This window comes from Tympanuchus pallidicinctus, unplaced genomic scaffold (assembly GCF_026119805.1).
Source record: "Tympanuchus pallidicinctus isolate F22 unplaced genomic scaffold, pur_lepc_1.0 scaffold9, whole genome shotgun sequence".
NCBI classification, from domain to species: domain Eukaryota; kingdom Metazoa; phylum Chordata; class Aves; order Galliformes; family Phasianidae; genus Tympanuchus; species Tympanuchus pallidicinctus.
The window spans coordinates 7,434,386-7,459,549 of NW_026294813.1; the positions used below are offsets into that span (position 1 = coordinate 7,434,386).

At 35.5% G+C, this 25,164-nt stretch overlaps 1 protein-coding gene across 6 annotated transcripts in view; it reads left to right on the plus strand.

Moving 5' to 3' along the window:
* Positions 1-25,164, plus strand: part of ARL15 (ADP ribosylation factor like GTPase 15) — a 231,155-nt gene that overhangs the window by 106,260 nt on the left and 99,731 nt on the right. Inside the window, exon 7 of one of the 6 annotated variants that reach the window (XM_052670239.1) lies at positions 3,515-4,197. The exons of the other annotated variants lie outside the window; for them this stretch is intronic. Within the exon in view, the coding sequence (XP_052526199.1) occupies positions 3,515-3,538 (24 nt within the window). The 3' untranslated portion in view covers positions 3,539-4,197. Of the gene's footprint in view, positions 1-3,514; positions 4,198-25,164 lie in introns of those variants that run through there. 6 annotated transcript variants of the gene reach the window in all.

Sequence of the window (25,164 nt, forward strand, 5' to 3'; positions counted from 1 at the left end):
AAGTTGTTTTGATGGTGTGACAGTAGCACACAATTAAATCTTTTTAAATAGCTGCTAAGTGATTTCAAGTGAGTATTGTTGAAATAAAGACTGTGCACGTCAATTGGAACACAAAAGTCGGGCAACTGTATTTGAGTCAACAGATATGTTGTAAAATAGCCTCATTAGTAAAATTACAATAATAAAGAGTTAGTCATTTGAAAATTGCTTCTTAATGTTGTTTTAGAACCCTTCTGAATTAGGAAATATAAAGAAATAAGTTTCTCACCAGAAGAGAGGGTAGTGTGAAGGTGTCTAGCAGGTTTATGGTGAGAAGACCATTGTAAATTGCTTTGCAAGTGAATAAAAGCACTGCTCTGATGATAAACTTTTTTTTTTTTTTTTAATTTTGGAATATGTGATACTCTGTTTATAATGCTAGGAGCTGGGTTTTTCAGTATATTCCTATGAACCAGTATGCAAACTACAAGTCACTTCCAAAGTCAGAACAATGTTTAGAAGTGACAAGTAGGATGAACTGAAGGCTGTCAGTAGCCACTGTACTTAAGAGGCAAACAGCCATGTGAATCTTCTGAGGACATACAGAAGCCATGTCAAGGTAGTGAAGGTTGAAAGTACTGAACCATGAAGCATTACCAGTTCAGTGGTGAAGCAGCTACATTACTTGTTGGGGTGCTGGTTTGGGGGAGCTTGTGATTTTTTGTATTTAAGGCTGTTTTCATGACTGCACATGTAAAGGCACCCATAGAGTGTAGCTTTTGTTGAGTTTTCTTTTAGTTATCCAATTGTGCAGGCAATAGATAAGTTTCTTTCATACTTAAAAGTTGTTGACACTAGTTTCAGGGGATATCATTGAAGGTATTTTCTAAATCCCCTTTTTTTAGTAATGCTAGGACTTTTAAATGTAGACTGTAAATGTAGGACTTTAAATATAGAGAATCACAGTCATGAACCAAAACTCTTCTCAATCTATTTTAAGATTGTTATCTTTCTAAATATCATTTTCAGGAAAAAAGAAATGCATAAAGATATTATGTAGTGAGCCACTCGCAAGTGCTTTTTATCTCTTGCAAACAAGGTCTTACTTTCAATCTGTAATTTAGTTTGTCATACTCCAGAGAAAAGTCTATCTCAATTTTCTCTTTTTCTTCATCAGAGCATGATTAAAAATGTCTTTGACTTACGAATAGTGTTTTCAAAGCAAAATTTCTTCATTATATGGATTGTGGTGTTTTTATCTATTTGGGAATAATTTAGGCGTTTGGGTTTTGAGTTGTGAATGCTGTCCAATGTCATTTTCTGCTAAGAGAAAATTGGAGAGTGACTCTTCTTGCTAAAAGAACCACCTTAGTGAAGTAGGGACCAGAATCTATTACACTGCAATTTTCCTCTCCCTTGTTTGGAAATTATTGTGTAAATAAATATCTTCTACTTCTCTTAATGTCTTAAAGCTAAATAATTGTTGAATGAGAACATCCAGCTTTGATAGGATCGGTGGGGGTTCATGCTCATGAGGGAGAGATGGAGATCTGTCAAAACTGCTCTTTCTGGTCTTAATGCTTTATGATCCAAGCTAGCTGCACAATAGGCTTAATTCGAAGATTCAATTGTTTCTTTTTATTTTGCATGACAGAAATCGTTCTTCATGCTATTTTGCCATAGTTTATGTCTTGTATTTTCTGCTACTTAAGCAAAAATAGATTGCTTGGTAAACCTTTCAACTTACTGATGTGTGGATATTATTATATGTGTCATTACTAACAATCTGAAAACAGCATTGAGCAGTACAGTGTTAAGAGGTTAAGCTTCAGAGAGCATGCAGTATCTCTGTGCCCTCCAGCAGCAGGTAATGCAAAAACTTAGCCTTAAGCCAAGAATGAAAATGGAAGTACTGGCTGCAGTCAGCCCTTTTCTTGCCCTGCTTAAACCTTGTGAAATAGTTCACCTAGATAAATTCTTAAACACCAGCTGTTGCAAATCTGTGTACTTAATGACAGGGACGTCTACAGCAAAGTTAAATTGGGGGCAGATTTTTGGTTCGTCAAGAAACAATTTGTGAAGTAATTTGTCTTCAAATTACTGCAGCAAATAGCCAAAATATGGATTCCTACCCTGTTTTGACATCATAGTGACCTTAATGACCTTAATATTTGCAATCCCTTCACAGCAAATACTACTCCTCGTCCAAGGTGTATCCCCTGATATTTAAAGATTGTTTTGGAACTGGGCTCTGCTATTTTGAGTATTGGCTGCTTCCTTCACAACTGTGGCCTATGTGAGAACTGTGGAGTTATTTGTCAGGCTTCAGTTGTGAGCACATTTGCAGGAGAGAAGGATTATTAAATTGACGTTTAAGAAATATTAGTTTTGCCATGTTTAGAAGAATGCTGAAATGATTGTTATATACACATCTCTTAGGAAATCCCTTTCTGATTGAAGAACTTCTTCAGAGCTGCTGGAGGATTTAGATATTAAAAGATCCTAAAATAGAGTAATATAAATAAAATATAATGCAATTAAAAAGAAAATAATCTACAGCAAGTGAAATAATCTGTAAGTAGAGTCCTAGTTGGATGTGAATAGCAAAACAATTTCATAGTGTTACAAGTCTGCATCCAATGTATATATTTAAAAGGTCCTTCAGTGTTGCACTGTTAGAATAATTATACTAATAGCAAATTGGATAGTAAGTATTTACGGCTGCAAAATACGAAAGTGACCTTTTAAACAAATTTAAATTAAAAATTTCAAATTTGGAATAAGCTGTGTTTGTTACCTTTGAGTCACTGGCATGAGAGGAAAGAAGAAAGTAAGAAATTGTAAGGAATTGTGGCCACATGATGAACTAGTTTGGGCATAAAACTTACTGTTCTTCTTCCTTCTGGTCCTCTTTCTGGACAAAATCAGATCACAAGGCATTTGGATGAGTGTAGAAGCACAGGTAAGGAGCAGAAGAAAGGTGAGAATGAATGGGAGCATTCCTGGAAGTGGTACTGTTGCAGAAAAATAGTGTGTAATTTTAACTATAACTCAGCACATATAAACTCAGTGAGAGTTTGACCTTTCCCCCTACTGGCTATCTTGTCTGACTTCTTTGCTGACCCTGCTAGAGTGAATGAACCTCAGTGATAGAAGGTTACCCAGGAAATTCTAGGAAATCATTTTTCCCTGTTCCTTAGTGAAGGGTTTGAAGTGTGTAAGTACTTCTAATGTGGCTGAGAAAAATGTAGGACAAAAGCATTTATTTTCACTGTGGACCTAGAAAAATGAACTTTCTTTTAAATCTTTCTTGCCAGGACAAAATAAAACATAATTCAAAGGGAAGAAATTTTACTTGCAAAACTAAAAATTGAATGAAACTAGAGCATGGCATAGTCTGTACAGGAAGAAAAGCAGTGGTTATAGAAATGTTCAAATGCTTTCAGATATAAAAAACTGTTCATTTTTTAATAAATATTTTTAATAAATATTGTATATTTATGAATGCTTATGTGGTATGCATTAAAAACTACAGGAGCAGAGGAGAACAGGCTTCTGAAACACTTCTTGTTTGGTCAAAAGTTGCTGAGCTTTAGTCAACAATTACTGAATGAAAACCTGAAGCCCCATGGATACAAATCTGACCACATGATACTTCTGGGCCTTTAAGTCTATGAAACTACTCTTCAGAGGAGTTCCTGATTGCTCAGAAATGTAATTATTACTTGAGACATTTTGAATGAACAAAAGAAGATGCATTTGCTTTAGAATAAATGACAAGTTCAAAAAGAATAAGCTAGTGGCTATACAAATGCTTTCCAAATAGAACTCTATAATTTTTATAAAAATAAAAATAAAAATAAAAAATGTATCCTGATCAGATGAAAAAGATGGGAAAGTATTTAGTAATGCATTGGGTCAAGTTTATGAAGAATCTGTGATTGTATAAGTGGTTTAGGATGTATTTTCCTTTTGGACATCCTTCTTGCAATTTTAGTGGAATGAATTTTTGAGCACTAGAATGTGAGCTGCTGCTTCTGAAAAGATGATTTTTAAAAAAAATGCAAAAGTAACAATGCCTTTTTAGTGCTGAAGTGATGATTCTTCTATTCACCAATGTAAGAGTCTGGCTGATCACTCTGCATAAACTTTTCTGTATTATTTGTATTTGGTGATCATGGCAGTAGAAATTAATAAATAAAATGATGTTGATTATGATCACATAATTATCATTGTATTCGAGTGGGAATGAACTCTATGATATGAATTTTCTCACTGCATTCCATAGGAATTAGGTATTTGTACTTCATGGAAGTTCATGAAGAGCATTGTTTATGGTCATTTCAGAAAGGAGGCTGAGGAATAGCTGAATAGAGAAAATCTATCCATTTCATATTCACATAGATAGTTAAAATTGGAATTTAGTTCATGCTTGAAAAAAAAAAGTATCTGCAGTGTGAGGCAACATAGGTTAAGATTGTTCATAACTGCCAACAGTTAAAAAGCACTCGTGGAAATAATATAAACAAAAGATTTCTTAAACTTGCTTCATGCAAAAGATGACCAGAGTTCAGTCTGGTTATGGGATTCTTCAGCTGCCTTTTAACACTCAGCATTTCTGAAGATCATGGAATCAGTGAATGACTTGTCTTGGAAGAGCATCTAATTCTAAACCTGTGCCATATTCACTAGACCAGGTTGCCCAAGATTCCATTCAGTCTGGCCTTGAATGTCTCCAGGGATGGGGCATCCACAGCTTCTCCAGGCAGCCTGTTTCACTGAATAAAGAATTCACTAACAGGAGTGGGATGTGAGAGAAACTGGGTGTCATGGAAGCTGAAATCGAAGATTGTTGTCTGGTTGAAAGCTTGAGTGTTGTGGCTTTTGAAAATGGAATAATACAGGGATAAATGGTAGCAGGAGAGCAGAAATGGATCAGTGACAAAACTTGTACACTTCCCTCCCTGCCATTCCCCCAGACTTATGGGGCAGTAACATAAAAGAGTAGAGAGTAATCGAGGGATGAGGCAGAAAAGAATAACGGAAGGGAGTTCAGCTCGTTTGGAAGTGGTGAAGTTTCCCAGTGATCAAGGAGGCTGAGAATGAAGTTTTTGCTTTTCGTTCAAGGCTTTCTTCTGCAGTTATGTATGTTTAGAACAGCGTTCATTATTTCTTCAGAATCTATCTAATGCATAATGGTATTTCTCTCAAAAAGAGGAAACTGTTCTACCATCCCCTTATTTCAGTGGTTCAACAATTTTGAATTAGTACAGAAAATTACTACTGAGAGGTCATCCAGACAAATTAGAAAACATTAAAAAACATACTCGATGGAATTATTTTTGCTTGAAAACTTGTTAGTGTATTTCAATTTGAAAAGAACATTCTTTTTTTTCCCCCCTGCTTTGTAGGAAAATAGAGTGTTAACAGTGCATGGAATGGTCCATGGCAGTGCATTAACTTCTTAATGTCTTTGCTTTTCTAGTGTATTCTGTTGTCTTTGTTCAAATTCTGCTCAGATACAAAGTGGCAAGGATCAGAAATTGTCTTCAAACTGAAACCTCAGTGTACGAATTTGCAGATCTTTCTAAAAGTGCAGTTGGAGTTCCTTGTTGAGGTATTAATGTGAGCTGTAAGGCATCTAGGAAACTTTTAAAATCATTGATTTAGTCACTGAGCTTTTCTTGTGAAGGCCATTACCTCAGTGTTACTCAGTGATACTTCCAAAAACTTGTATGTGCACAGAACTTTTATAGGCAGACCTCTCTGAGTAATTTCATCAATTCCGTGTATCCAAATTCATCGCTTGTGGTGAAATTGTTATTTTGTTGGAAGAAAAGCTTTTTGGCTTTGTACTTTTCTGTGTTTTTGTTAGCTATCTTTTGGTAATTCCTATATCTTTTCAAAGAAGGAGCACAGTCTATAGAAATCATGCTTCACATTTCTCAAGTATTGCACGTGCCTGCACGCACCTCTGTCGTACTAGAAGAGTTCAAACTACGTAACTGGTTGACTGCTTTTTCTGTTGATGTACTAGCTAAATCATTTCCCATGAATTTCAGAGTGCGTAATGGATTTAAACTGAAATCAGAACTGAAATTCAAAAACTGCAATTAAAATCATTTTCAGTTGCAATTTTTGAATAATTAAATATTTATGTAATGGAGAGAAAATCCCTATGATTTTCAACAATTATTTCTTTTGCTAATCTTGTTAAGACAATTTTGGCTTTCCTTGAAATTGCAGTCCTAACACTCAGAAGTAATCTTATTTTTAGGAAAACTTGAAAAAAGTATTCCATTTTAAAGCAAAAATGGAATGTTGTTAAGGGGGGGGGGGAAGCTTAGCATCTTTGTATTCTGATTTATTATACAGAAGGCTGATTTCTGTTTTTTTTTTTTTTTTAACAAAAAAGGTTTGTTTTTTTTTTTCTCTTCTTTTTTTCCCTCCACTATTCTCAGTCTCTTTTGATCATTGATCTGGGTGACCCCACGCTCAGCGGTTTTTTCTTCATTTGACATGGACAGATTTTTGAAGTATAGCTCTCCTTTGGGAACCTCGGGCAGTTCCACTTGACTAACCTGTGATCTAATGAGCAGTAATGCAGGGTTACAGTGACCATTTTGTTTGCTTTGAGGGAGGATGGCTAGACAGAGAGTGGGAGAGAGGCGGTGTCTGCGGAGAAAAAAGATGCAGGGTGATCGAACAGTGTGAAAAAGACTTGTTAGCCCACATTAGTGTGCCTGATTTACTTCACAACAGGTCAGGAAAGGCCAAAGGCAGGGTTGTCATTAAATTGCAAAGTTGAAAATCCCAGTATTCAAAGCATTCAGATTTCTGAAAGTTGTAAATTAGAAAGTTTGTGGTTCTTGTTGAATTTGCCGGGAAGATACAGAGGAGTACCAGCTTCTCTAAAACATGAAAGGTACATTATGAAATCGTGCTGTAAATATAAAAAGAAAACCAGCTTTTTAAAGTACTTTCATGGTTGACTGTTTTACAATGAGACTGAGTGCGAAAGAAAGGCCAAACACTAACAAGGTCGTTGCACTTTCTTTATGAGCCCTGGGGACCCCTTAATTATGTGCCCGTGCTGCTTATTTTAAGATCAGTGAAGAGTATGCATGTGCGTGTTTGTATGATATACAATTTTTATTTGAATTTATTTTTGTGTATTAAATTTATATTTTTTGTGTATTAAGTGTATATTTAAGTATGTGTATACCCATATATGTACGCACACACACATATGAACGGATATTTAAAAGAGGACTATTCTCGTGCCAGCTGCTCAGAAATCTAGATTTCTAGTCCTCTGCAGTGTATTAGAATTCTTTTTTAATATGATTTCTTATTTCTCTTGGAGCAAACATTAAATACTAATCTTTATGTCTTTAGTCATTAAATTAATACAGATTTATCTTAAATAAGCATTTAATAATGCAGAGACCAATACATTCCATTGTCTTTATTATATTCTGAAGCATCATTTCTCCTGGTAGTAAATGTTGTGGATTTCCTGATGTTTGAGTTGGCCTTGACAGCCTGTCCTTAAGACAGACTGATATGCTTCATTTTCTTTGGCTATTTTTATATTTTTAATATATTTTCAATATTTTTAATTTTCTCATGATTACTTTGCCACTTTAAAAAGAGAAAGTTGGAACTTACTTTGTATTTCTGAATTTGTATTAGCCCTTTTGTTTTATTTGCTTAATTGGCAAAGGCCTGGATCTCCATGGTTTGCAGGGTACAGCTATCATACGGAATATCCTTTTACACTGCTCTATTGATAGCCTTTAACTCATAGCAAACTCTTGTCGTTTCTTTTTCTAATCTGGCCAGCCTTAGTAAAAATCAAAATGCAGCCTTTTAGCTATATTATCATTGTGCATTGGAGCAGCAGATAATAAAACAAATGGGTGGTCTTAGTGGTAAGGTACTTTTTTTCCGTCTGCTACCAGAAGTTTCACTAATTGATTCTTACTCCTGCTGGCCGTCAAAAATCAGTTTTCCACAATTGGCATACAACTGTGTTAACTGTTAGACTGTGCTGTGGGGACTGTTCTTGTTTGAACTGTCTGAGTCTTACCATAACTAGTAAATATACAAAATTCAGTGTTTAAGGAGAGCTGACTAACATGCAGAAAATTATTATCTCACTTCAGGAGCTGTGCTCTCCTTCATCATTCAGATGATTTTGTTGACATTAGGGGAGTGTCTTTACTTGTTTAAAAGGAACAGAAAACAACAGGGTGTTGGGCTCATCATGCTGAATATTATCTATTTTTACTTGCAGTGAATTAATATGTGGTGACAGATTATTTTTAGTTTATTTTGCTCCTTTTTTGTTAGCAGTGAACATGTTGTACTTCTTCATCCTTTATAAACTGAACTTGAATGTGGGAAATGAAATACATTTTTTTGTCTATGATGCTGCATTTCTAAATAACTTTCTCAGTGAGTTAGTCCAGTTTTTCCTGCATTGTAAAATTGCTTAAGATTAGAATTTTGATTTAGAAAAAATTTGTTTTGAAACAGTGTTTTTACTGTAGCTCAGAGATTTTTATAAACTAGAATGAAAGAATTTTAGCAAAATATATTTCCACTTAATTGGTTATTTTAACCAGTTGCTGCATCTTGGTAGAGGTATAGTCTAGGAAAGTGCACTTGACTAGCTTTTTCTGTGGCTTCAGGTCATGTTAGTCATGGAAACTTATTAGGGCAGAAAATGATGGGGGAACCTTTAATAAATCAGAATATTGAAAATTTACAACTATTCTCTTCCCACTCACTTTTTCCGTTCTCTAAATAACATTGTCTACGCCACGTCTGTACACTCTTTATTAGCTCTTCCGTTCGATTTAATTATTCACTTACTCTGTGTGTCTGAATTAAGTCATCTTTGCCAACCAATCTGCTTATTACAAAGTGTTCAGTCACTGAGAAGTAGCTAACATCATCTTACTGGACTGATTTTTGAAAATTTTATTTAGGAATTGCGACACAAGAACATCATTTCAAATTAGCTTATAAGTAAAACTCTATCCAAGATACTGCCAATCACAGGCAGTGAAAGAGCACGTATTACCTCATTTGAAGAGCATTAATAATTCTCATTTATTCTTGTTCTTGAAAACATGAGTAGGTTTTGAGGCTTGGTTTCTGGAAATTCTTAAAAAAAAAAAAAAAAAAAAAAATAAAAATTGCTCCCATGTCAATTATTTTCTTCCATAAACTTTTAAAGTAATTTACAAAAATATTTTTGAAATAGTCTGTGACAGTGATGTTGTTGTTTTGTGCAGAAAGACTCTTCACAAGTAAGAGACATCATGGCCAATTACAATTTTTTTTTGGTATTTTTTTCTTCCAATTTCATTTCAAGAAAAACATTTCTTTTAAGATACGGTTGTTTGGCTTTTGATACAGGTACTAAATGGCAACATAGAAATTTCTGGCGTTTATCTGTATGTGGTGATATATGACATGCAACAAAACATTATAATTTCCTGCAGGATAACTTTTAGTTCCTGCAAATTATGTGCTGTAAAATACCTTTTTGGCGTGAATATTATGATTTAATCTGCATCATGTAAAGGATGCAACCACGAATGTTTAGCAAAAAAACAGAAACAGATTATAAAAATGTAGGGGCTCTTTTCCTAAAAAGATGTTTTTAATTATTGCTAAAAGGAATGTATGCCTTCTTGCATTTCTCTTCAGTCATTTTTCATGCCTCCAGGAAATTTTTTTGAGAATTATACCTCCAAAACTGGTCGAAACTGGGAATACAGTAGCTAATATTTACATAAAAAATAAATGTCTTCCTATGTGAGTGGACTCTGAAAATTCAGTTTTCTGTAACTGTAAAATGAGCTGAAAATGCTCCCCAGATGTGTTTATCTAATTCTCTTTTTGTAAGTCATTCTTTCTGTGCAATAGGAAAAGATCTTAACTAAGAGAATGATTTCAGTAATGCCACACTTCTCCTGCATAAATAAAGAAGGTGAGGTGGTAATACTGTGTCTGGGAAAAGAAGCAAAAATGCACGCTTGGATATCCCATTGCCTTCTGTTTTAGGAATTGTGCTTGCCAGCAGTTTCTGACAAGCACATTCCTTCCAAACTCTCCAGGAATTTAAAAAGTCTTGTGCCTTTGCTAGTCACCTTTCACTTGCTTGTAGTGTAAAAGGAATGTTTATGGAGTAATGCACTGTTTTTTTTTTAAATTAGGAAAACAGAATTTAGTTTTTGTGTTGTTACATATTTGCTTTTTAATTGGCAGAGTGTTGGCTTGGGAAGATGGCTGCTGGTATCTGAAGCTTATGGGGTCTGATGTTATAGGCAATAAGGCATAGGAATTGGCTAATGTTTGGAGGCTTACAAGAGATCGTTAAGTCTTTGACCCCTGTGCAGGAACTACAGAAGTTATCAGTGTTCAAAGGGTAGTGTCACGTCCATTTTTGGTAGAACCCAGCCGTAAGATTGCTTAAAAGTCTAGTCTTGGCAGTGAGGCACCCTGTTGGAAAGAATGCCTGACTGTGAGAGGGAGTACACTTAAATACTGTTTTGGAAGACAAGACAGGAAGAGAGGGCTTGGAGGGAAAAAAAAAAAAAAAAACATAATGAAAGAGAAGGAACTGGACTGTGCTAGGAAGAACCATGGCTGAGGAGAGACCAAAAGTCTAGCCTATTGATACAAAACGATCTTTCTTAAGAAAGTTCAATCTCATAATTTCATTTATGTTCTTTCCTCCCATTTTTTTCTTCTGAAACACGAAAAACGGAATTTGAATGATTCTGCAATTATAAACTTGCATACAGGAGACTGCTGGCTTTGCATCTGTGAACTGGGCACTTCTGCACTGCTTATAGGCAGAAGACTGTCTGGATCTTTCCATGCGTCTTGCTGCTGCTGCTTACACACCACTGTTTAAGTTAAAAAAAATAATTTGAACAAGCTAGTCTTTTGCTGTAGTTACCAGCTTGTCATCTTTAAAATAAGAAAACTTTCTGATATTAATTTTACAGAAATTTTAAACATAGGCAGAATGTCATCTGCAAACCCATCCAGTTAGTGGTGATGCCCATGAAAGTTTCGATTTAAAAGAGGAATTAAGAGCTTGACAGACCAGCAAAACTGCTGTTCTCTCCCATGTGGAATAGCTGATGTTGGAAGGGACTTCTGAGTCCATTTGGTCCAACTTTTGCTCAAGCAGGGACGCTAAGAGCAAGGTGCCCAGGACCATGTTGAGGTAGCTTTTCCAAGGCGGGGGTTCCACAGTCTCTCTGGACAGCTTGTTCCCATGCTCTACCTCTCTCAAAATAAGGAATTTCTGATTCATGTTGAGATGGAACTTCCTGTGTTTCACTTTGAGCCTGCTGCCTCTTATTCTGTCACTGTGCATCACATGATAGAACCTGATCCCAGTCCTTAACATATTTGAATAAACTGAAGAGATCCCTTCACAGTCTTCTCTTTTCAAGGCTAAAATGATCCAGCTCTCTCAGTACTTCCTCAAAGAAGGTGTGTTCCAGCCCCTTCATCGTCTTTGTAGGCTTCCACTGGATTCTCTCAGGTTTCTCTGGTACTGGGGAGTCTAGACGTGGACAAAGTTTTCGAGATGAGGCCTCACCAGGCCTGAGTTGAAGGAGAAGATTACCTCCTTCAAGCTGCTAGCAAAGCTTTTCCTCATGCAGAAGAGGATACCAATTTCCTATGGTTCGTGGTTGTCTTGTCTACCAGAGCTCCAAGTTCTTTCCAGCAGGTCAACCCCAACCTGTACTGATGCTATCACCAGTATTCTCACTAAGTATTTCAATTTTTCTCTCTTACTAGAGAATGTTGACTGATTCAGTCAATGTTACAGTGCTCTTACGCACATAGACCTTGACCATACTAAAATTAAGAAAGCGTGGTATCAATCTTACAAACTGTGATCACTAGGAATCCTGCAGTGTGCTTACATTACTGCTACACTCATGGTATTGTTTCCACTGACTGGAGAAGTTTTCCAGTCATTCCAGAATAAATGAATACAGTAGTTGTCTAATAATCCTTTTCATCATTATTTCAGCTTCTCTGTTGTGAAAAGTACAAATATAATATAAAATATAATAAAATAATATAAATAATATAAATAATATAAATAATATAAATAATAATAAATATATGAAAAATTACATCCTTTATCCATTTAAATAAGTAGAGCAAATTTTGTTGTCTTATTAGTATGGGTGTCTGATCCAGAACAGCTGTCTTTCTGAGATTTGTGTAGTTTTTAGATTCATGGTGACTTCACATTCTCTTTGTGTGATTACTTTTCCGCTTTAACTCAGTGATGAGATAGAAGTATTCCATAATATAATAATAATTTAAGTCCACAAAATGTTTGTACTGGAATGTTGAGGTAATATATTACTTTGATTACTTAAAATTTACCGTGTTTTAGTTTGAAAACTATCTCGTTTATCCACTTATTGTGTAGAGTAGTGCAGAAATACTATTCCTACTATAACATTTTTTTACATATATTCTAACGTCCATGCTGAATTGGTTATTCTTTTGGTATTCCTGGTGAAAACTATAATTTTCTCTATTTTATAGGCTTGAAGTTCTTTGCAGTTTAGCTAATTTCAGTTGTTTTGATTTCTTTTGCTTGGTTGAATTAACGTACTTGAATCTTCTTTTTTTATTTCTACGTTAAAAAGTTCCTATAACTCAGAATATGTCAGAATATAGCTGCTGTTTGATATTATTCAGAATATGTGTTAATAAATATTCAGAATGTTAAGTGCAAATAGAACTTAAGCTTAATATTAAAAGTGTTCTCAGCTAGTTTGCATAGTGGAATTGTTTGCAAAATTTGATAAAATTCCTTGTTTTTCCAGAGATGAAAAAGAAAACTTAAATCTGATTCCCAATATTTTTTTTTCTTTTTCCTTTGCCTTAATTGTTGCTTCATCAGTTACTTCATCCTTAATTTAGATTGATGACGCTTCAGGAGTCACATTTATGGGAGTTTTGTGAGGCGTGGTATAACGTACTACGAGCAGAAAAGTGTGTCAATCCTGTACCTATTAAAGGAATTTGCAGCTTGAGGTCCACAAAAGACTCAGCAAGAAACCAATGTAGTTCTATTGAAATGCAGGAAAACTCTGCCAGAAATCCTGCAAAACACCACAGGATTCCACAAATTTAGCTTTTTTCAGCTGACTGCGCTCTGGACAACTGCACTTTCTCTTCAGCAGTGACAGATATCAGTTGGACCGTCAGTCTCACAACCTCTATCAAACTGTATTCTGTTGCATCCACAGACTTCGCTTAGATAACTGCTCTGTGCAGTGATTGGAAGCAGAGAAATCTGTTCTTTGCAGGTTTTGTTGCTGGGATGGAAGTGAGTAGTTGGTCGTCATTATAATTCTTACCATTTTCTGACTTTAAAATGCTCTCAAAGTCTTGATTTCTGGTGATAATGAGAAAATTGAAGTCTTATCTGCATTGAGCAAACTACTACTGCTTGGCTATCAGAAGTAGTTGTCTTTCAAAAAAAATACTATGTTATTTTAATCCTCTCTGATTTTTAAGTTGGCTTACTGTGTGTCTGCACTTTTAGTAGAACACGTACTGTATCCACAGGGGAAGAGTTATGGATACCACCATCATATTGTTCCAGTTCAGGAGCTTTGAGGTACTGGGAATAATTTCTGAAATAATTTTTGTTTCTCATAATTTTTCATGGTACTCATGGATCCATACCAGAAACTGTCCAACAGTCCTGTACTACTTTAAACTCTGTGCTGCAAGCAGGTTTTGGATCCTGCAAGCATTTACTGTGCTATGGTGCAACATTTTAGGGACTAGGCAAGTGCTACTATTTACGCACAATATCTAAAATTTTGTCTTCAAACCGCCAAGCCACATGTTCCTTGCAGTCTCTCTGAGGCTGGCAGGCTATTGTTAGAAAAGACAAGGTTTGTTTTGGTTGTGCAGTAATAATCTGCTGCTTGTCTTTGCAGACTAAAGAATTTCATCTTAAATTTAACAGGCAAACAGCAAGGGGGAAAAGATGAAGAGGTAAAACGCAAACTAGAGAAAATTCCCTTTTTTTATCTCCCTGAAACTTGTTCTGCAGCAACAGGAGTTTTTGGAGACAAAGCATGCCATCTGATGACATCCAGCCCTGAGTTGGGAACTAGAATGTTAAAAAGCAGCAAATAAGTTGTGCTTGCTTGCTTCCCTACCCATAAGAATTTAAATTGTCACTATTCTGTATTTGTCAGATACCCAGAGCCTCACCTGCCTGTGGTGCTTGCAAATCCCTTCCAGTGATCAGTGCTACTCACAAATGTCTGAGAGCAATTAAAATTTCACCAAAGAATACTAAAAAAAAAGAAAGAAAAAAAAAAGAAAAAAAAAAGGTATATTTGTGTCATGTAGTTACTGAATTCTTTAAAAATAAAAACAAAGGCCACCACAGAAGCAAATTAAAGCCCTTGGGAGCTGACATGGTTATTGAAAGCTTTAACAGAGCTGCCCTACCATAGAAACCTGCTTTCCCATTGTCATTCATTTTGGTCTCTGAAAAGGAATTTATGATCAAAGTTTTGTCTGAGCACAATGTAGTGGCACAGTTAAGCACTGATTATATTTTCGCAAAGTTAGAAAGGGGTTTGGTTAAATTTTTTGTTTGTTTGTTTGTTTTTGTGACACTTAACTTGCATTGAGAAAAGCATTTTACCAGTTAAAATGTTCATCTCTTAAAATAGTAAACTTTACTTGGGATGTGTTTTAAGAATACTTCCAATTGTAGCTCTGTTTAAAAAGAAAGGAAAAAAAAAAAAAGGAAGAACCTCTTAATCTGTTTAAGGTATTTTTCATTAGTTAGTTCATTAGATTCATGTTTCTGCTCCTACTATTTTATTATAGTGATCTAGAGCACCTATTGTGGGTGACGTCTTACAAAGTAAATGAAGAAGCCTTTGTATTTAAAACATTCTACTATGCATGAAGTTTCCAACATCATTACCATTCTGCAAAATTACTTAAGCACTCTGTCTTAATTTTGCATGTGCTATCTGCAGAAAGAAGTTTTTGTCAATTAATATACCATATTGTGATTCTTTTTCATCTTAAAAACATATTGTCACTTGCTTCATTTGACAATACAAATGAATGACAATACAAATAAAGACAAAGTGTTCAGATGTTAAGATTATAAATAAATGGCATTTACAGTGGAAGAAGTCATTACAATTATTTATGTGTTAAAAAATATGGTTTTATTTCCTGTCTTGGATGTAGACTTTCAGCACAAGTCTACAGTTGGCTTTGTTGATTCTGCTCTTCACTTCTGTCTGTGTAAAAAGTCCTGTAAATACTCTAGGATTATAGTTTTCAATTTATGTCTAGTGATTCTACCTGGAGGAAAAATGCTGATTTTTTTATTAGAAAAATAAAATTCCAAAGACTGTGATGGTGCAATGAGTGATGCAAGCTAGTAGGTGGCCATTTAAAACAGTGATGAAGAAAAATCTGTGTGTATACAGTTTGCCTAATGTGCAATTGTTATGGTATATTTTGGAATTTTAGGAGTCACTTAAGAATTGCTTCTCTTCATGTGATGTTGGTGCGATCAAAACAAAATGGACAGTCAACCAATTTCAGTTTTCCATCTTGAATCTCCATGAGAAATAGAAGTATTAATCCTATTTACAAGGTTTTAAAGAATAATGCATTGAAGTTAACTAATGGATTTAGAATTCTTTCGAGTGGTTTGGAAGAAAAAAATCACAATGGAGGTCCCCCTCTGCTGGTGGAGAATTTAATGTTCAAGACATTGAAATGTGTCTACACACTAGTGTAAAGGGAATTGAGGCTGAATGTATTTTATGTAATAAAAAAATAACTGCTTATGCAGTGTAGGCTATTTGGAATCTACTGAAAAGATTTTAGCTTGAAATATAGTACTGGTGCAGTTTTTAAGTTCCCAGTCTATTCACCTTAGGTCTGAAACATAGTTAATGTCAGGCGTCCAATAGGAGTATGCTATGTTATTGATTTTTATTATACCTCCCCTGTAACACTATTAAGCTTGCTGGTTAGCCTTTCTGGTGTTTAAGAATTTTGTACAGGTAAGCAACCTGTTCCACTTTTGACTTTTAGGAGTTATATTTTATAGATCAATTAATAATCTGCTTAAGGTATCTTTGTGTGCATGTCTTTCAGGAGAATTTGTCAAGTACTTCTTTCTTTAGTAGGAAACAGTTGTACAAAATTTCATGTGTATACTTTGAGGACTTGTGATGAAGAGTGAAAATCACAGGGGTTCTGGAGACAATAAAATTATTAATTGAGAGAAATGTGCACAGTGATCCACTAAGAAGTGAGCCAGCAGGAAAACAGTAGGAACAAACAAAAATCCAGCTTAAGTGAGCATGTGAAAAAGGCTCCCAAGAATTCCTTTAGCCTGGTGTGTTTGGCCCCGTACATCTTCTGTTTTCCTGACTGCTGCAGGGCAATACTTTTTTCCTCTAAAAGAGAAGAGATTGCCTATTGAGATAGGGAAATGATTATGATATCTTCTTGCTTGCTTCCAGTTTCTCTTTCTTGTGTTTGACATGCTGTGTTCAAACTTATTCTTAATTGCAGTGCTCAATAAGATAATGAATTGATTCCTTATTTTAAAATGCAGCACATATTATTGTGATGTTTTTTTTAAATTATGTGTGTGTGAAATAAAATCTAAGTGGTGATTGCTTTTGTAGAATGTATTCCAAGGGGACTAAGTTCAGAAAAGCATTCCAAAATTGTTTAATTTCAGTATAACAAATATTTAATTTGGTTCAAGTATTTGACATGTAAGTACAATAATCCATTTCAAGTAACTTCTATTTCTTATGAATATATTTAAGGACCTATTACAACAATAAATGAAAAGCTTTCTATAGTTCATTAATTTACATACAAATGTAAGGACAGATGAAGGAGTTAATTTGTGTTGCATTAAAGAGACACAACAGAAGACTTTTTCTTACGAAGTAAAGAATTTACTTAGACAGGCATGATGTTGCATCTCTGTTCATCTAGCCAGTAGAAATGAAACAGAATGAGAGAATGATGTTTTGTTCTTCTTGGAAATATAAATCACAAGAAAAGTGTGAATGACTTCAGTATGATCATTCAGCTAAACCTGAATGGAATTTCCTATAGCAAAAATCTAGTAACATTGGCCAAAGTGGTTTTCACCTTCTCTTAAGCAATGGGCAGTCTTGAAATTCCAACAAATTATTTTTGTGTACATTTTATTAAATTATAGACAAAATTTATTTTATCCTCCTATTTTCCCTAGTACCCTCCATTTTCAGTATGAGTAGAATGATTTTAATAATACATAAGCAAATAGACTCTTTGTCACAAAATCTAATTTTTAATTTACTTCTTTTTAATACCTGTAGATTTACAAAGGCCTTTTGGTTATACTTGCAGTTGTTTTAAGAAAAATAGCCCTGACTTTTTAATCACCTAATTTGATTTTGTGTAAAAAAAGTTGATGCCAGTGGCATATTAATCTGTATCTATTGAGTTTGTCTGGTTTTTTTTACTTGTGCTAGATTTAAAATCAGAAAATCTATGAGTTATCAATTTTCAGTTTTATGCTTGTTCTGTGTTCTGCAAGATCGCATAAGATGCATCAGTCTGTCTTTTTAACAAAAAAGTTAGATAGGAGGTGGCATTTCTCATTAAACTATTGCTAAAAATAAACAGTTACAGCTACAAATCAGCTTATAACTGCATTTTTTCTAATAATGAGATTAAAAAAAAAAATTCTTGGAACTTGCCACCTTATTTAAACAATTTTCAGTTAAGTTTCTGGGCTGACCTGGTTGGTATACTAGATTTTACTATAAACTAATGAAGAATAGAGTTGACTTGAAAATTTGGCTGTTCTTATATGCATGGTGAGTTCAAAATTATCCCTGTTTATACAGCCTTTGGCAATTTAAGCAATGTGTTTTGTCACCTGCTTTGCCGTCTCATGAAGCACTGGAACATTTATGAAGAAATAGAAAATATGACTTTGAATCCTTGACGTCTTTTAAATAAATGCACATATTGATAGTGACAGATTGCTAAACTTGGCTTTAGACACTTAGCTGTGTTTCTTGCCAAAAGTAATCCAGATGTGCATAATTTATCCGCCTGCCATATGTGCACTGACATGTCCTTCTATAATCAACTGTCTGTTGAGTATTGTTAAACAGTTAAATGTTCTTTATCAACTTCTTTTTTAAAATAATGCTTATAAATTCTTCATGAAATTTAAGAGTAGAAATACTGTGTTTCAGTATTTTTAATTGTTTCAGTTAATAATATAAGTTTCAGATTTTTAATTGTCAAACATATATTAAGCAAAAAAAAAGCATTGGTTAGAGGAGCTTATGTAAAGACCATTGTAGATGGTGTTATATAACTAAGGAAGGTGCTTATTTTACGTAACCTCATTACAATGGACAGATCTTTGTTGTGACAATGTAAAGGAAGTTGCTATGGAATAATAACATTAATTAATAAGGATATTTTGTGTATGAGCTGCTCGTTGAAAGGAGAAAGTGAACTTAACTTGACAAGCAGTAACCAAACATGTCCTGGCTCTAAGTTCACAAAGAATTATAGGAGGATGTCTGTGTCATTTGGTATATTTCATCACATCTCAGGAGAAATAGCTCAGTTTTTCAGTATGTTGTGCACTGGATGTTTGTTCTTCAGAGTTAAGAAAGTTAATTATTGATTGGTGTTATTGCATGACCTGAATGGAAAAATTCCTGTGTAAAACAGTCTTATGTCCAAGGAATTTGTTATCACTGAATTTTGTTTTCAAAGGAAGCACAGATCCATGCAAGTATAGCTTTTGTTTCCTATATGCTTATCCTTTCACCCCATTGACATAGTGTTATCAGAATACTAACATGGATAATCTGACTTTCATTGATCTCTGAGGTATATAGGAGGGAGTGGGGTGGTCATGTAGACCAAAACTCATATAGTGTCTCATGGCTCTGAATTTCCCCTGAGGAAAAGGGTGTCTGGCTCTGTCTGATGTTCCTGTGCATACAGGTAAGTATTTATCCCTACAGTTATATAGATATCTATCTGTTGTACATAGGCCTTTGTAGAAATCTGCATTCGTTTTTGAACTCCCCCCAGCAGTTGCATAACGCGTGGCATGATTAGCAGCTCTTCTTCATCATCCTGGGAGGTCTCAGTCATGACCTCTCCAACTGCTGATCTTTGTCGTTTAGCTGAGAATAAGTGTACATAAGCTGTTGAGAGTACCAACTGTATGATACCAACTTACTTCCATCAGGTCATTTAGATTTGAGCAACTAATTTTTGTTTCTACAGGGGAAAACATAGAACACCTACATAACTCGCTGAAATTAGGTTACCGTGGGAGACACAGTTACATAGCAAACATCCCATGCTGCCATGCTATTAGAATCCATCATTGCTGAGATTGTGTGGATGTGCTCTCGGAGTACACTTGCACAAACGCTGTCAGTAAGTAGGAAGTTTGGAAGGTTTTTTCAGGAAAGTGGGTTGTATTGGTGAAGTATCTAAAGTCACTAGGGTCTTAGGTTAAAAATGCTCATCAGTCATGGATGAACACTGAGCTGTACTGCTTGAACTGTGTCAAACCACGGTGCTTCTGCTATTCTAGGATCTCTATCTGTTAGAAGAAAAAAACAAAACAAAAACCAAAATGTACCAAGAAAATAACCCAAAATTTGGGTTCTTTGTTATCTTAGCTGCTTCTGGGAAATTATTATTATAAGCTTTTTCCCAAAATATACAATTATTGTCTCTGTTTTTTTCTTTCTTCTTCTTTTTTTTTTTTTAAGTTACTTAATTATTATTTTTCTGATGCAAAATAGTAACATGGAAAATATGAGGAAGCATGTATTTTGAAGATCTCCTTCAAGTATCCATGCAAGTGTCTTGCATGTGAGAACAAACATGGAATCTATTCCATGTGTTCCATAGCCAGACAGAAATTTTCTCCATGGATAATGTGCTGCCACCTCAGGAGACCCAAAATTACTTTCACAATTATTCCTTGTAATGTAAGTTTGCTTAAATAGTGTAAATGCATGTTGGTGAAAACTTTGAAATTTGGGAGTTTTATAATCGCAGAATTTTGAGCACATTTTTTCTTCATTGATAGGGTGTTTTGCTTTTCCTTAGTTAATAATAAAATGATGGGTGTGATTTTTCCCCCTTACTTTAAAAAACAACAAAAAAACCCAAAACAAAACATATAAAAAAATTCCACCAAATGTCATAATAATTTTTTATATTCCTTAAGACAACATATTTCAGGGTTTTATTCTTTAATAAACCTTCATTAAGCAGAGTACCCTATCTCTGGTTTTCAATAATTTAGTACGGAATTACTTTTCCTTATTGGATTTGTTGAGTTGCTTAGAGAACAGTATCTTTGTAAAAATTTCAGATGGGAAAACATTTTTTTTCTTTTCAGTAAAATACTATGTACATCTTAAAATATATTGTTGCTTATACTTTGTGAAATGCTGTAGTATTTTTCATTGCTCAAGTGTTAGCTGGTTTTATAAACCTCTGAGAAACTATAAGACTCCACAAGCCATTAACATAACATGTTTTTTTTTTATGAAAAACGTTTTATATTCTGATTACTTGCAGCCTGAGTTTGTTAGGGCTGTCGTTGTTTGCCACAGTATTATGTTCCAGAATTTTGGTTTTTAATTTTCTTTCCTAAGCTGTTTTTACCTCAGTTCTGAAAGCCGGAAACTTTTTAAAAGTACAGAGTTTAATAAATATTACTGCAATGTTGTGTCATATGACCTTTTGAAAATTAGGAACTTTCTAAGTGATCATTTCATCAGCATCAGCGACATCTTGGCCAATTCTAACATTGTAGCTTTGTCATTCCAGATGTTTTCTTGTAGACAGATGGGAAGGGGGATGGGAAAGGAAAGATTATTCAAAATTAACCTGGATGTTTGCGTGCATGTTTACGTACATCCTACTGATGATGCTGCAGTGAATTATTTAGTGAAATACATTTTATCTGTGCACTGCCCTTTTTCTACTCAGAAGCATTTAGTTGTTCCAGTTTGTCTCCTATTACATTTACTAAAAGACTAATTAACGTAATAGAAAAGTGGTTTAGCCAAAGAAGAGCTATTTTGACAACTGAACTCTCTCATTACTTTTCCATCTATCTATCTTGCTAAAGTAGACAGGACCCTGGACTAACTACAATTTTAAAGGTTAGCTGAAAAGATTAAAGGTGACTTGTAAATGGAAAATGGCAACTTTGCTCTTTTGGATTCTAAACACATCTGGTCTAGTGTTCCTCATGTTGAGTAGTAGGTTTGCCAAGACTTGTTGCAGACTTTGTAGAGTAGTAATAATAAACCTGTTCAGAGAGTTTAAAAGAACTTGGCATGCCATATGACAGGTTCTTGAGTAGTTCCGTAAGGAGCCAAGTGTACTGTAATAGACCCCTTTTAAATTGTTGGCTTACATGAAAACTGGAGATGTCTGCATTTTCTCCTTTTCTCTCCCCCTCCCCTGAAGTACAAAAAGCAGATGAATTTATTAAAACGCTTCTTTAGTGTATGTTATCGAGCTGCAAAAGAGAACGATAGATAAACATTATTATAAGTTTGCAGATGCGCTCTCATTTATGCCTGTAGGCATGATAAATTTATCTACTTATGTTAGAGGAGCCTTTAATCAGATAATCTGTTATTACAGATCATGAGGTGAGTAGTTTTTAAACAGGCCTTTACAATGTGTATTGACTTCACTGGTTCTGTTCTTCGTCATGAGAAACATAAAACAATTAAATATAAAGAACATAAGCAGTATCCTTTTCTTCTTTTCTCTAGATAGTGTATGTGACGGCAGACATACGCAGTATTTCTGTATCAATATACAGCCCGTAAAGTATTGCTCATTAGATTATACAGAAAAGAACAGGGGTGCTTGGATAATAACATCCTCCTAGAGAAGTGAAAAAGTGGCTGAAGGATGAAAATATAGGCAGATAACATTTTATGAAAAATCTGCCATCATGTACCTAGGGGTAAAGGAGAGAGATTATAATGGAGAACTAGGGGTAAAGGAGAGAGATTATAATGGAGAACTAAACTTATGGCTGGTATGGATTTTCGTGCACTGAAAAAATCTGTGCTCTAATAAAGAATGAATTGTTTCACTTCAAGGTACATATTCATACTGCTCTTCAGGTCTGGTCTTTATGCTGGTCTTGGGGAACTTTCACTTTACACAAGGAAATCTGTGGTTTAATATGGGGACTTTGACCACCTTTGTCAGTAACAGCCTCCATTGCAGTACTGAAAAAGATCTGCTTTTCTGAGGCATCTTATTTGAGACATGGCAGGAAGTGACTGATACATAGAAATGCTTTAATTGGACGGGCATAAAATGACACTCAGAAGAAATCTTGTGTTCATGCCTCTTCCTTGAATATAAGCTAAACATTTAATAGGCTGCAGTGCAGGGTTGTGTATTTGAGCCAAAAACATTGGGGGCAGAATCACTTCAGTCTTATTCTGTGATTCATTTTGCTTTTCATCTTCTTTCCATTCAGAGTGAAGGAGAGGTCACTAAGGAGGGGATAGCTCAGAAGTCATCAGAGAAATCCCAGACCTCATTTATCTTGGATAATCAATCTTGCATTTTTTTTTCCACTTTATTTTCAATTTCTATTGCTTACAGTGGACTTAACTATCCTGATTTCCTTAATATTTTCAGATAGTGTTGCATTCAGCCAAATGGTATCACGTTATGCTATCAAGAAAGAGCTTAGTGATGTTGTTTGTTGTTGTTATTTTTTTTTCCTGGGGGGTGGGATGGGTAATGAGTTATTTGTATTGTTTTGTAAGGTTTTTTAAAAGCCACTGGAAATTCAGCTGTTGATGGGAAAATACCCATTTTCATCGCAATAATAATTGTTTAATATTAAGCCATCTTTAGGCTTTGCTTTAGTGGTATAGTGATGGAAGGTAGACAGGATTTTCTGGTGGTGTTTCTGATCCTATGATTCTTTCTGTGGGCTCATTTTTCTTATCTCCTTCATCCTTTTAATCATATCCAGATCCAGATGTTTTTTTTTTTTTCACAAGTTATCTGTGTTAAGCAAAGGTCAGCATTGGCACCAATGTAATACTGCTATTCTAAGCAGAAATTTGACTAATTAGCTTGACTCTTTTCTTCTGACTGTCTCCCTGTATGAGGAGACAGTCCTCAGCACTCCTGTTATAGTGCTACTGTGACTGATTTATAGGGACCTAGTTTGTCAAGGCGGGTACTAGACTGCCTCAGTTGTTTCTGAGGTGCAGAGAGCATGCCTATAAGGTGCTAGATAAAAACTGTGTTAGAGTGTTACCCAAATTTTTCAGATTATTTAGAAAAACTTTACAAACCAAGTGCAATCTTCAGTATTGTAAAAACCATATGTAATGCTTCAGCTGTATAATCATGAAAAGTAAAAGATAAAAGTGGTCTGTGAAGCAAATTCTACTGAAAGTTACTAAACTACTGAGAATTGTTAAGTGGCACCATGGTTACTTTCATTAAACAGGATAAAATATACTTAAATATCTCTGCATTTGTCTTAATTAAAATAGCAAATGCAGGACAAAAAAAAAAAAAAAAAAAAAAATTGCAGCTGTTTGCTATCCAAGAAAGTTTCAAAGCTTTGGAAATAGAAGCATTTTGAAGTCTAGTCTACCAATCAGTGATGTACTTCCCATGGCTCAGGAGCCCAGCCTGCACAAAGGTATGCATGTGTTGGGCTGGTTTCTGGCATTCTCAGCACTTTTGTAGGCATGAGGAGAGAGACAGCACGCAGAATGACTATTCATGGAGCCCAGACCAATGGGTGTGATTACCATGAGGTGGTGGGTGTGCGTTTCAGCAGCAGTGACAGCAACATTGGGTCACCCTGTGAGGATGCAGATTTTTGTAGGTGTGGCATAGCGGCTCTTGTTCACCGCTGCTGAAAATGCAGAGTTAAAGAAGGTAACTATGTGGAAAAATACTGTTTTATAGCTGAGTATTTGCTCCATCAAATGATGTTTCTGTGCTCTTTGTATCTGTTGTAGTTTCCATGGAAATACATGGAAACTTCACCAGCAGAGGTTCTAGCTGCACAGCCCAAGCTGCAGAAAGCAAAGGTAAAAATTGGGAGAAGGAAGGTCTGCTCGCTGTCAGTGAAGATCAGGCTTGAGATCATCTAAAGAACCTGAAGATGCACAAGTCCATGGAACCTAGTGAGAGCCATCCGCTGTTACGACAGAACTGGAGGATGAAACTGCCAAGGCGCTATCCATCATATTTGAAAGGTCATGGCCATTGATTGGAAAAGGGGAAATATAACCCCAATTTTCAATAAAAGAAAAAAAGAGAAGATCCAGGGAACTACAGACCAGTCTCACCTCTGTGCCTGGCAAGATCATGGAGCACATCCTTCTGAAGGTCCTACTGAGGCACATGGAAAATAAAGATGAGGTGATTGGTGGTAACCCAACATGGCTTCACCAAGGGCAAGTCATGCCTGACAAACTTGGTGGCCTTTTCTGATGGAGTTACAGTGTCAGTGGATAAAAGAAGAGCAACTGACATCATCTGTCTGCACTTGTGCAGAGTGTTTGACACTATCCCACACAGCATCCTGGACTAGTGGTTGATTAAGGAGTTGGCTGGATGGTGGCAGTCAGAGACTTGCAAACAACAGCTCAATGTCAAAGTGGAGACTGGTGAAGAGTGGTGTTCCTCAGGGATCGATGCTGGGACAGATACTACTTGGCATCTTTGTAGGTGACATAGGATTGAGTGCACCCTCAGCAAATTTGCAGATGACACCAAGTTGAGAGGTGCAGCTGACATGCTAGAGGGAAAGGATGCCATCCAGGGGGACCTGGACAGGCTTGAGAGGTGGGCCCATGCCGATCTTGTGAAGTTCAGAGAGGCCAAGTGCAAGGGTTCTGCACCTGCATCAGAGCAATCCTAAGCACAAATACAGGTTGGATGGAGAATGGCTTGAGAGTACCACTGAGAAAAAGGATTAGTGGATGCTAGTTGGTGAAAGGCTCAACATGAGCTAGCAGTGCG